This window comes from Salvelinus alpinus, chromosome 9, assembly GCF_045679555.1.
Source record: "Salvelinus alpinus chromosome 9, SLU_Salpinus.1, whole genome shotgun sequence".
Classification (NCBI taxonomy): Eukaryota; Metazoa; Chordata; class Actinopteri; order Salmoniformes; family Salmonidae; genus Salvelinus; species Salvelinus alpinus.
This window is the reverse complement of record NC_092094.1, coordinates 66,073,912-66,085,140: the sequence shown is the minus strand read 5'-3', so window position 1 is coordinate 66,085,140 and position 11,229 is coordinate 66,073,912. Positions and strand designations below refer to the sequence as shown.

At 44.7% G+C, this 11,229-nt stretch overlaps 1 protein-coding gene across 1 annotated transcript; it reads left to right on the top strand.

Annotated features, from left to right (window-relative positions):
- The first annotated feature begins 8,607 nt into the window (after positions 1-8,607).
- Positions 8,608-10,024, top strand: LOC139584063 (suppressor of cytokine signaling 4-like). The gene has a single exon (XM_071415584.1). The coding sequence runs from the start codon at positions 8,626-8,628 to the stop codon at positions 9,820-9,822; it is 1,197 nt and encodes a 398-aa protein (XP_071271685.1). The 5' UTR covers positions 8,608-8,625; the 3' UTR covers positions 9,823-10,024.
- Positions 10,025-11,229: the final 1,205 nt, after the last annotated feature.

Genomic DNA, 11,229 nt, shown 5'->3' with positions numbered 1-11,229 from the left:
TACTCTGCGAATGTTGTAGAGCATGAACCTACAGGAACGGGTCACCGCCTTGATGTTAGTTGAGAACGACAGGGTGTTGTCCAGGATCACGCCAAGGTTCTTAGCACTCTGGGAGGAGGACACAATGGAGTTGTCAACCGTGATGGCGAGATCATGGAACGGGCAGTCCTTCCCCGGGAGGAAGAGCAGCTCCGTCTTGCCGAGGTTCAGCTTGAGGTGGTGATCCGTCATCCACACTGATATGTCTGCCAGACATGCAGAGATGCGATTCACCACCTGGTTATCAGAGGGGGGAAAGGAGAAGATTAATTGTGTGTCGTCTGCATAGCAATGATAGGAGAGACCATGTGAGGATATGACAGAGCCAAGTGACTTGGTGTATAGCGAGAATAGGAGAGGGCCTAGAACAGAGCCCTGGGGGACACCAGTGGTGAGAGCACGTGGTGCGGAGACAGATTCTCGCCACGCCACCTGGTAGGAGCGACCTGTCAGGTAGGACGCAATCCAAGCGTGGGCCGCGCCGGAGATGCCCAGCTCGGAGAGGGTGGAGAGGAGGATCTGATGGTTCACAGTATCAAAGGCAGCCGATAGGTCTAGAAGGATGAGAGCAGAGGAGAGAGAGTTAGCTTTAGCAGTGCGGAGCGCCTCCGTGACACAGAGAAGAGCAGTCTCAGTTGAATGACTAGTCTTGAAACCTGACTGATTTGGATCAAGAAGGTCATTCTGAGAGAGATAGCAGGAGAGCTGGCCAAGGACGGCACGTTCAAGAGTTTTGGAGAGAAAAGAAAGAAGGGATACTGGTCTGTAGTTGTTGACATCGGAGGGATCGAGTGTAGGTTTTTTCAGAAGGGGTGCAACTCTCGCTCTCTTGAAGACGGAAGGGACGTAGCCAGCGGTCAAGGATGAGTTGATGAGCGAGGTGAGGTAAGGGAGAAGGTCTCCGGAAATGGTCTGGAGAAGAGAGGAGGGGATAGGGTCAAGCGGGCAGGTTGTTGGGCGGCCGGCCGTCACAAGACGCGAGATTTCATCTGGAGAGAGAGGGGAGAAAGAGGTCAAAGCACAGGGTAGGGCAGTGTGAGCAGAACCAGCGGTGTCGTTTGACTTAGCAAACGAGGATCGGATGTCGTCGACCTTCTTTTCAAAATGGTTGACGAAGTCATCAGCAGAGAGGGAGGAGGGGGGAGGAGGGGGAGGAGGATTCAGGAGGGAGGAGAAGGTGGCAAAGAGCTTCCTAGGGTTAGAGGCAGATGCTTGGAATTTAGAGTGGTAGAAATTGGCTTTAGCAGCAGCTAAATTATCTAAATTGGAACAATTTGAAATATATTTAATGCATTTAATGTCAACTTTAATTGTGTTTTATTAGCATTTAAGTATATTAAATACATTTACAATGATCTAAATTGGGACACTTTTTTTTCTTCAATCAATCATTCAATCATATGTATTTATAAAGCCCTTTTTACATCAGCAGATGTCACAAAGTGCTTATACAGAAAGCCAGCCTAAAACCCCAAACAGCAAGCAATGCAGATGGTCCCGTGTGGCTCAGTTGGTAGAGCATGGCGCTTGCAACGCCAGGGTTGTGGGTTCATTCCCCACGGGGGGACCAGGATGAATATGTATGAACTTTCCAATTTGTAAGTCGCTCTGGATAAGAGCGTCTGCTAAATGACTTAAATGGAAATGTAAATGCAGATGTAGAAGCATTGTGGCTAGGACAAACTGCCTAGAAAGGCAGGAAGGAACCTACATTTACATTTAAGTCATTTAGCAGACGCTCTTATCCAGAGCGACTTACAAATTGGTGCATTCACCTTATGATATCCAGTGGAACAACCACTTTACAATAGTGCATCTAACTCTTTTAAGGGGGGGGGGTTAGAAGGATTACTTTATCCTATCCTAGGTATTCCTTAAAGAGGTGGGGTTTCAGGTGTCTCCGGAAGGTGGTGATTGACTCCGCTGACCTGGCGTCGTGAGGGAGTTTGTTCCACCATTGGGGTGCCAGAGCAGCGAACAGTTTTGACTGGGCTGAGCGGGAACTGTACTTCCTCAGAGGTAGGGAGGCGAGCAGGCCAGAGGTGGATGAACGCAGTGCCCTTGTTTGGGTGTAGGGCCTGATCAGAGCCTGAAGGTACGGAGGTGCCGTTCCCCTCACAGCTCCGTAGGCAAGCACCATGGTCTTGTAGCGGATGCGAGCTTCAACTGGAAGCCAGTGGAGAGAGCGGAGGAGCGGGGTGACGTGAGAGAACTTGGGAAAGTTGAACACCAGACGGGCTGCGGCGTTCTGGATGAGTTGTAGGGGTTTAATGGCACAGGCAAGGAGCCCAGCCAACAGCGAGTTGCAGTAATCCAGACGGGAGATGACAAGTGCTTCCTAACCTAGGAAGGAACCTAGGAAGGAACCTAGGAAGGAACCTAGGAAGAACCTAGGAAGAAACTAGGAAGAAACCAGGTTCTAAGGGATGGCCAGTCTTCTTCTGTTGTCCGGGGTGGAGATTATAAGAGTACCTGGCCATTAAGGCTAGATTGTTCTTCAAATGTTTATAGATGACCAGCAGGGTCAAACAATAATCACAGTGGTTGTGAAGGGTCCAACAGGTCCACACCTCAGGAGTAAATGTCAGTTGGCTTTTCATAGCCGAGCATTCAGACAAAGATTTTTATAACTTAACCAAGATAGACCACAGCTTGTCGGTTCAACTGTTTTTATTTATTTTTTATTTCACCTTTATTTAACCAGGTAGGCCAGTTGAGAACAAGTTCTCATTTACCACTGTGACCTGGCCAAGATAAAGCAAAGCAGTGCGACACAAACAACAGAGTTACACATGGGATAAAAAACGTACAGTCAATAACACAATAGAAAAGTCTATACAGTGTGTGCAAATGTAGTAAGATTAGGGAGGTAAGGCAATAAATAGGCCATAGTGGCGAAATAATTACAATTTAGCAATTAAACACTGGAGTGATAGATGTGCAGAAGATGAATGTGCAAGTAGAGATACTGAGGTGCAATAGAGCAAAAAATAAATAACAATATGGGGATGAGGTAGTTGGTGGGTAGTATATGGGGCTTTGGTGACAAAACGGATGGCTCTGTGATAGACTACATCCAATTTGCTGAGTAGAGTGTTGGAGGCTATTTTGTAAATTACAAAAAGTCAAGGATCGGTAGGATAGTCAGTTTTACGAGGGATTGGATTGGAGATGCTTAATGTGAGTCTGGAAGTTTACAGTCTAACCAGACACCTAGGTATTGGTAGTTGTCCACATATTATAAGTCAGAACCGTCCAGAGTAGTGATGCTAGACGGGCGGGCGGGTGTGGGCAGCGATCGGTTGAAGATATTTATTTTAGTTTTAGTTGCATTTAAGAGCAGTTGGAGGCCATGGAAGGAGTGTTGTATGGCATTGAAGCTCGTCTGGAGGTTTGTTAACACAGTGTCCAAAGAAGGGGCAGAAGCATACAGAATGGTGTCGTCTGCATAGAGGTGGATCAAAGAATCACCAGCAGCAAGAGCGACATCATTGATGTATACAGAGAAAAGAGTCGGCCCGAGAATTGAACCCTGTGGCACCCCCATAGAGACTGCCAAAGGTCCGGACAACAGGCCCTCCGATTTGACACACTGAACTCTATCTGAGAAGTAGTTGGTGAACCAGGCGAGGCAATCATTTGAGAAACCAAGGCTGTTGATTCTGCCGATAAGAATGCGGTGAATGACAGTATCGGAAGCCTTGGCCAGGACGATGAAGACGGCTGCACAGTATTGTCTTTTATCGATGGCGGTTATGATATCGTTTAGAATCTTGAGCGTGGCTGAGGTGCACCCATGGCCAGCTCTGAAACCAGATTGCATAGCGGAGAAGGTACGGTGGGATTCAAAATAGTCGGTGATCTGTTTGTTAACTTGGCTTTCGAAGACTTTCGAAAGGCAGGGTAGGATAGATTTAGGTCTGTAACAGTTTGGGTCTAGAGTGTCTCCCCCTTTGAAGAGGGGGATGACCGCAGCAGCTTTCCAATCTTTGGGGATCTCAGACGATACGAAAGAGAGGTTGAACAGGCTAGTAATAGGGGTTGCAACAATTGCGGCGGATAATTTTAGAAAGAGAGGGTCCAGATTGTCTAGCCCGGCTGATTTGTAGGGGTCCAGATTTTGCAGCTCTTTCAGAACATCAGCTATCTGGATTTGTGAACAAAAAATGTGAACAAATGAGTCATAGTGGGCAAAACGATGGCCCTCAAGTGGCACAGCGGTCTAAGGCACTGCATCTCAGTGTTAGAGTCCTTACTACAGACCCTGGTTCAATCCTGAGCTGTATCACAACCAGCTGTGATTGGGAGTCCCATAGGGCGGAGCACAATTGGCCCAACGTTGTCCAGGGTAGGGGAGGATTTGGCTGGAGTAGGCCGTCATTGTAAAATAAGACTTTGTTCTTAACTGACTTGCATAATAAAATAAAATAAAAACGAGCAAGGAGGTGGCCAGAGCCAAGCATGCGCTAAAGATATCCTATTGCCGCATTCTAGTATACATCTGCGTGACTTTTAAAAACTTTTGCAAAAGGTGAAATCTATAAAACTTAGTCCACTCTGTTCATAACATATTCTAGATTTGGGAACAGAAAACTGTATTGAGATCAAATATTTAATTGACGAGAAAATTTGCAGAATGTTGGCCAAAATCCATCTCGTTCCATCTTCTCCCACTGCCTGGATGCAGAATGTAAGATGCATACCACATATTCTGAGTATAAGATTTCAAAGTCTGGAAGGAGGAGAGATGACTAGAAACGATTCGGTTGGCTGTTTTATGTGTGGATTAATAGTCGGAATAGAGGACCTTGTGCATTTCAGGTAAAATAACAACTCAATGTTTATATCCCAGGACAAATTAGCTAGCAACAGCAAGCTAGCTAAATAGGACAAAAAAAAAACTTAAAAATCGGAATAATAATAAAAAATATTTTTTTAAATCACAAAAGTGCACTGGGCCTTTAATAGTCCTGTATCAGGGATCAATTTAGCCATCTGCAGCGCCGGGCAAAAAATATTTGTCCAGCTCCATCGATAATCTTATTCTCCATTTCTTTTAACCAATCATCAGTCATCTGAGTCAGTGACGTACAAGTTGAGTGACATTTTATGTATGCGTGCTGAAAGTCAGGAGTTAACTTGTTCTCTGTTCTATGTATTTGGTCAAACACAATCCTCTCCATCAGTTTACTCAGAACAGGCAGCAAACTGATTGGGTGGCTGTTAGAGCCAGCAAAAGGATGCTTTACTATTTTTAGGCAGTGGAATTACTTTAGCTTCCTTCCACGCCTGTGGACACACACTCCTTTAGACTTTGGTTAAATATATAGCAAATAGGGGTAGCAATTCAGTCTGCTAACATTCTCATTATACCATGGAATTGTTGAATACTTGTTTCTGATTGGCTTGAAGGGCATTCTAGAGCGTGCATTATATTTGCACGGTAGAATTCAATGGCTATAGTTCATTCTTATATGTTCTATGTCTCTGCTTTTGAAAGCAAAAGTAGAATTGGAAACATTATTGGCGTTGTCGAATTTTCATAACGGGAAACTAGGACTGATGGTTTTGTTAGCTAAACTACCAAGTCTGTTTGTTTGGTTACCACGGCAACTACTGGAAACTATCTAGTAACCTTGCTAGCTACTTCAGTGTATGTTGAACACATTTCTACCGGCAACTGAACACATTACTAGCGGCAAATGTGTTACAATTGTAGTCATGGTATAAAAGGGATAATCAACTCGGGGCTCTATGCGTTCTCTGGAAAATAATCCAGCTCTGTGGAAGGTCAGTTCTCTGTGAACACACCTTCCACGTCGTTTATTATTTTCCATAGAACTCAGTCCCTCGTTGATTATCCCTTACATTGTTTCCCATCTAGGTTGTCTATACCTGGTGGCTTATCATTATTGATGGAAAACAATCGTTTTTTCCACCTCTCCCATACTAACTTGACCAAATTCAAAACAGCAATCCTTCTCTTTCATTATTAAATATTTTATACAAAATTATGTTTCACTGTTCAATGTTGTAATTTTTTCCACCTTACTAGTGAAATAGTCATTGAAATTATTGGCAATATTGAAAGGTTTTCTTATATATGACCCATCAACTTCAATGAACGATGGAGATGAACTGGGTTTTCTGCCCATGATATAATTTAAGGTACTCCAAAGTACCTTTTCTTTTTATTGTATGTCATTTATCTTTGTTTGGTAATAACATTTATTATTTTTGTTAAATTTAGTCACAACATTTCTCAATTTACAGTATGTTAACAAATCAGCTGAGCAGCCTAACCTGTTTCCCACCTCTTTTGCATAATTTTCTTTGAACAATACCATTTTTCAATTCATCGTCAACCCAGGGGGCTCTCACAGTTCAAATCAAATCAAATTGAATGTTTGTCACATGCCGTGAAGTGCTTACTTAGAGGTCCTAAACCAACAATGCCGTTTAAAAAAAATACAGTTAAGAAAATATCTACTAAGTAAACGAAAGAAGAAAAAGAAAAAAACACAAAAATAGAAAAGAAAGTAGCACAATCAAATATGAAAAATGAGGCTATATACAGGGGGTACCGGTACCGAGTCAATATGCAGGGGTACAGGTTAGTTGAGGACATTTTTACAGGTAGGTAGGGGTAAAGTGACTATGCATAGATAATAAACAGCGAGTAGCAACAGTGTAAAAAAAAAAGGGAGGGGATGGTGGTCATTGTAAACAATCCTGTGGCCATTTGATTAATTGTTCAGCAGTCTTATGGCCTGGGGGTAGAAGCTGTTAAGGAGCCTTTTGGACCTAGACGTTGAGCTCCGTTACCGCTTGCTGTGCGGTAGCAGAGAGAACAGTCTATGACTTGGGTGACTGGAGTCTTTGACAATTTTTTGGGCCTTCCTCTGACACCGCCTAGTATATACATGTAGGTCCTGGATGACAGGAAGCTTGGCCCCAGTGATATACTGGGCTGTACGCACTACCCCCCTTACGGCCGGATGCCGAGCAGTTGCCATTCCAGGCGGTGATGCAACCAGTCAGGCTGCTCTCAATGGTGCAGCTGTCTCCTGAGTGGGAAAAGGCGTTGTCGTGCTCTCTTCACAACTTCACAACACATCACCAACAATTATGTGAAATATCTGTATGTAAACAATTGTTGGAAAAATTACTTGTGTCATGCACAAAGTAGATGTCCTAACTGACTTGCCAAAACTATAGTTTGTTCACAAGAAATTTGTGGAGTGGTTGAAAAACGAGTTTAAATGACTCCAACCTAAGTGTATGTAAACTTCCGACTTCAACTGTAACTCGTCTGGTAGGCTTGTGTCACTGGGCAGCTCTCGGCTGTGCTTCCCTTTGTAGTCCCTAATAGTTTGCAAGCCCTGCCACATCCGACGAGTGTCGGAGCCGGTGCCGTAGGATTCAATCTTAGTCCTGTATTGACGCTTTGCCTGTTTGTTGGTTAGTCTGAGGGCATAGCGGGATTTCTTATAAGCGTCCGGATTAGTGTCCTGCTCCTTGAAAGCGACAGCTCTAACCTTTAGCTCGGTGCGGATGTTGCCTGTAACCCATGGCTTTTGGTTGGTATATGTAAGTACGGTCACTGTGGGGACGACGTCGTCAATGCACTTATTGATGAAGCCGGTGACTGAGATGGTATTCTCCTCAATGCCATTGGATGAATCCCAGAACATATTCCAGTCAGTGCTAGCAAAACAGTCCTGTAGCGTAGCATCCTCGTCATCTGACCACTTCCGCATTGAGCGAGTCACTGGTACTTCCTGCTTTAGTTTTTGCTTTTAAGCAGGAATCAGGAGGATGGAATTATGGTCAGATTTTCCAAATGGAGGGCGAGGGAGAGCTTTGTACGCGTCTCTGTGTGTAGAGTAAAGATGGTCTAGAGATTTTTTTCCTCTGGTTGCACATGTAACATGCTGGTAGAAATTAGGTGAAATTAATTTAAGTTTGCCTGCATTAAAGTCCCCGTCCACTCACAGTTAGTTTCTTAACAGGTGCATGTATGTCAACAATTGGAGCAAAGCTCTGCGGCATTTGTGAATATTTGATCAATACAAGTGGATGTCACAGACAGAACACTATTGGTATGCACTCTAGTTGGTTGAGTGATAACCTAGGTGATATTACAGGCATTAGTCACAGTGAGAAGCTACCTCTTGAAAGGAAAGCTAGTTGTTAACCAGTCAATGTTCAGATCACCCAGAAAATAGACCTATCTGTTACCATCAGAAACATTATCAAGCATTGCACACATATTATCCAAACACTGACTGTTAGCACTTGGTGGCCTATAGCAGCACCCCAAAAGAAGAGGCTTTAGATGAGGCAGGTGAACCTGCAACCACAACACTTCAACAACATTTGACATGAGATCCTCTCTAAACTTTAGAGGAATATCTAATCTAACATAATACACTTTCTACTTGTACTGTTTGATATTGGATTTCAAAGCTTTTGTTGATAACCATCCCATTGTTTTATCAGTGAATGTTGTTTTTATCCACATATTGACTTGGTTATCTCTGTCTATTAATGTAGCACAGAGCTGTATGAAGAAGAGGGAAGGCCATGTCTGAGAAGAAATCCCGAAGTTCGGACATCTGTCCCAAATGCGGCATCCGCAGCTGGAGTGCCGACAGCTACGTATGGAGCTGCAAGAAACGCTCCCGGAGTTCCCGAAACGATCCGGGCCTTCGGGGTCCGGAGGGGGTAGGGCCGATGGAGGAACAAGGAGCGCGTTCCACCTCATGTCTGCGGCGACGGGGAGAGAGGAGGTGTAGCTGTACCGTAATGGGGGAAGTCGACATAGACGTCCCCTGTCGGAAAGCCCTTACTAGGCGCTCTCTCCGGCAGAAGTTCCAGGATGCAGTGGGCCAGTGTTTCCCTCTCCGCACTGACCATCACCACCACCACCACGGCTGCCCAACGGGGGCCTACCGGGGGAGATTTTCTGTGCTCCTCTGGTCCAAGCGTCCGATCCATGTCACGGAGCTCATGCAGGACAAGTGCCCCTTCTCGTCCAAGTCAGAGCTGGCCCACTGCTGGCACCTCATCAAGAAGCATGCCACCCACCCCAGCGCCATTGTGGGCCTAGAGGTTGCCCAAGCCGCCAAGGCTGCACAGGCTGCTGGCAAAGAACCAGTCCCGTCCACTTCCACATCCCCGCCTTCGACACCTCTTTCATGGGAGGGCATCTGCTTGAGTAGGCCCCTGAGCCTTGAGGACTGGGATCTCTCCCATCCGCAGGGCAGAGCAGCCTATGGTGGCAGCCATACAGATTACATCCTTGTCCCTGACCTCCTGCAGATCAACAACAGCCCGTGTTACTGGGGCGTTCTGGACCGCTTCCAGGCAGAGGAGCTCCTGGAAGGCCAGCCCGAGGGCACCTTCCTCCTCCGCGACTCGGCCCAGGACAAGTTCCTCTTCTCCGTCAGCTTCCGCCGCTATAGCCGCTCCCTCCATGCCCGTATCGAGCAGAACGGCAAGCGCTTCAGCTTCGATGGCCGCGATCCGTGCATGTACCGGGACCCCAGCGTGACGGGCCTGCTCCGGCACTACAGCGACCCGGCCACATGCCTCTTCTTCGAGCCCCTCCTATCCCGCCCTCTGGCCCGGACTTTCCCATTCACCCTGCAGCACCTGTGTCGCGCAGTGATCTGTAGCTGCACTACGTACCAGGGCATCAAGATTCTTCCACTGCCTAATCAGCTCAGGGACTATCTTAGGCAGTACCACTACAAGTGCAATGGGGCTTGTGCAGTATAAAACAATGACAATTTCTGACGTCATAATTATAGTCCCATGGGTTACTACTCTTCAATATTGACCATGTTTCATTGGTTTTTAGAGACTTGTGAAAACCCTGAATGCTACAGTGCCTTCAGAAAGTATTCACACCCATAGACTTTTTACACATTTTGTTGTGTTAAAATTGAGATTTTGTGTCACTGGCCTACACACAATATCAAATAATGTCAAAGTGGAATTATGTTTTTAGAAATGTTTACAAATTAATTAAAAATGAAAAGCTGAAATGTCTTGAGTCAATAAGTATTCAACCCCTGGCAAGCCTAAATAAGTTCAGGAGAAACAATTTGCTTAACAAGTCACATAATAAGTTGCATGGACTCACTGTGTGCGGTAATAGTGTTTAACTTGATTTTTGAAAGACTACCTCATCTCTATACCCCACACATACAGTACAATTATCTTTAAGGTCCCTCAGTCGAGCAGTACATTTCAAACACAGATTCAACCACAAAGACCAGGGAGATTTTCCAATGCCTTGCAAAGAATGGCACCTATTGGTAGATGGGTAAAAAAAAGCAGACATTGAATATCACTTTGAGCATTATGAAGTTCTTAATTAAACTTTGGATGGTGTATCAATACATCCAGTCACTACGGAGATACAGGCGTCCTTCCTAACCTAGTTACCGGAGAGGAAGGAAACCGCTCAGGTATTTCACCATGTGGCCAATAGTGACTTTAAAACAGTTACAGAGTTTAATGGCTGTGATAGGAGAAAACTGAGGATGGATCAACAATATTGTAGTTACTCCACAATACTAACCTAAATGACAGAGTGAAAAGTAGGAAGCTTGTAAAGAATAACATTTTTCCAAAACATGCATCCTGTTTGCAACAAGGCACTAAAGTAAAACTGCACAAAATGTGGCAAAGAAATGAACTTTATGTCCTGAATACAAAGTGTTATGTTTGGGGCAAACCCAACACAACACATCACTGAGTACCACTCTTCATATTTTCAAGCATGGTCATGGTTACATCATGTTATGAGTATGCTTGTTATCGGCAAGGAGTAGGGATTTTCTTACCAAGATTACATTGAATGTTCCTATGTGGCCTAGTTACAGTTTTGGCTTAAATAGTCTTGAAAATCTATGGCAAGACTTGAAAATGGCTGTCTAGCAATGATCAACAACCACTTTGACAAAGCTTGACGAATGTTAAAGATAAAATAAAAGTATTGTACAATCCAGGTGTACAAAGCTCTTAGAGACTTACCCAGAAAGACTTACAGCTTTAATAGCTACCAATGGTGATTCTAACATGTATTGACTCAGGGGTGTGGGATACCTCTGTAAATTTGATATTTTAGAATTTGATTGCATGTTACAGTGAATGATTGTAGTCGTAAGTACTGTAAAT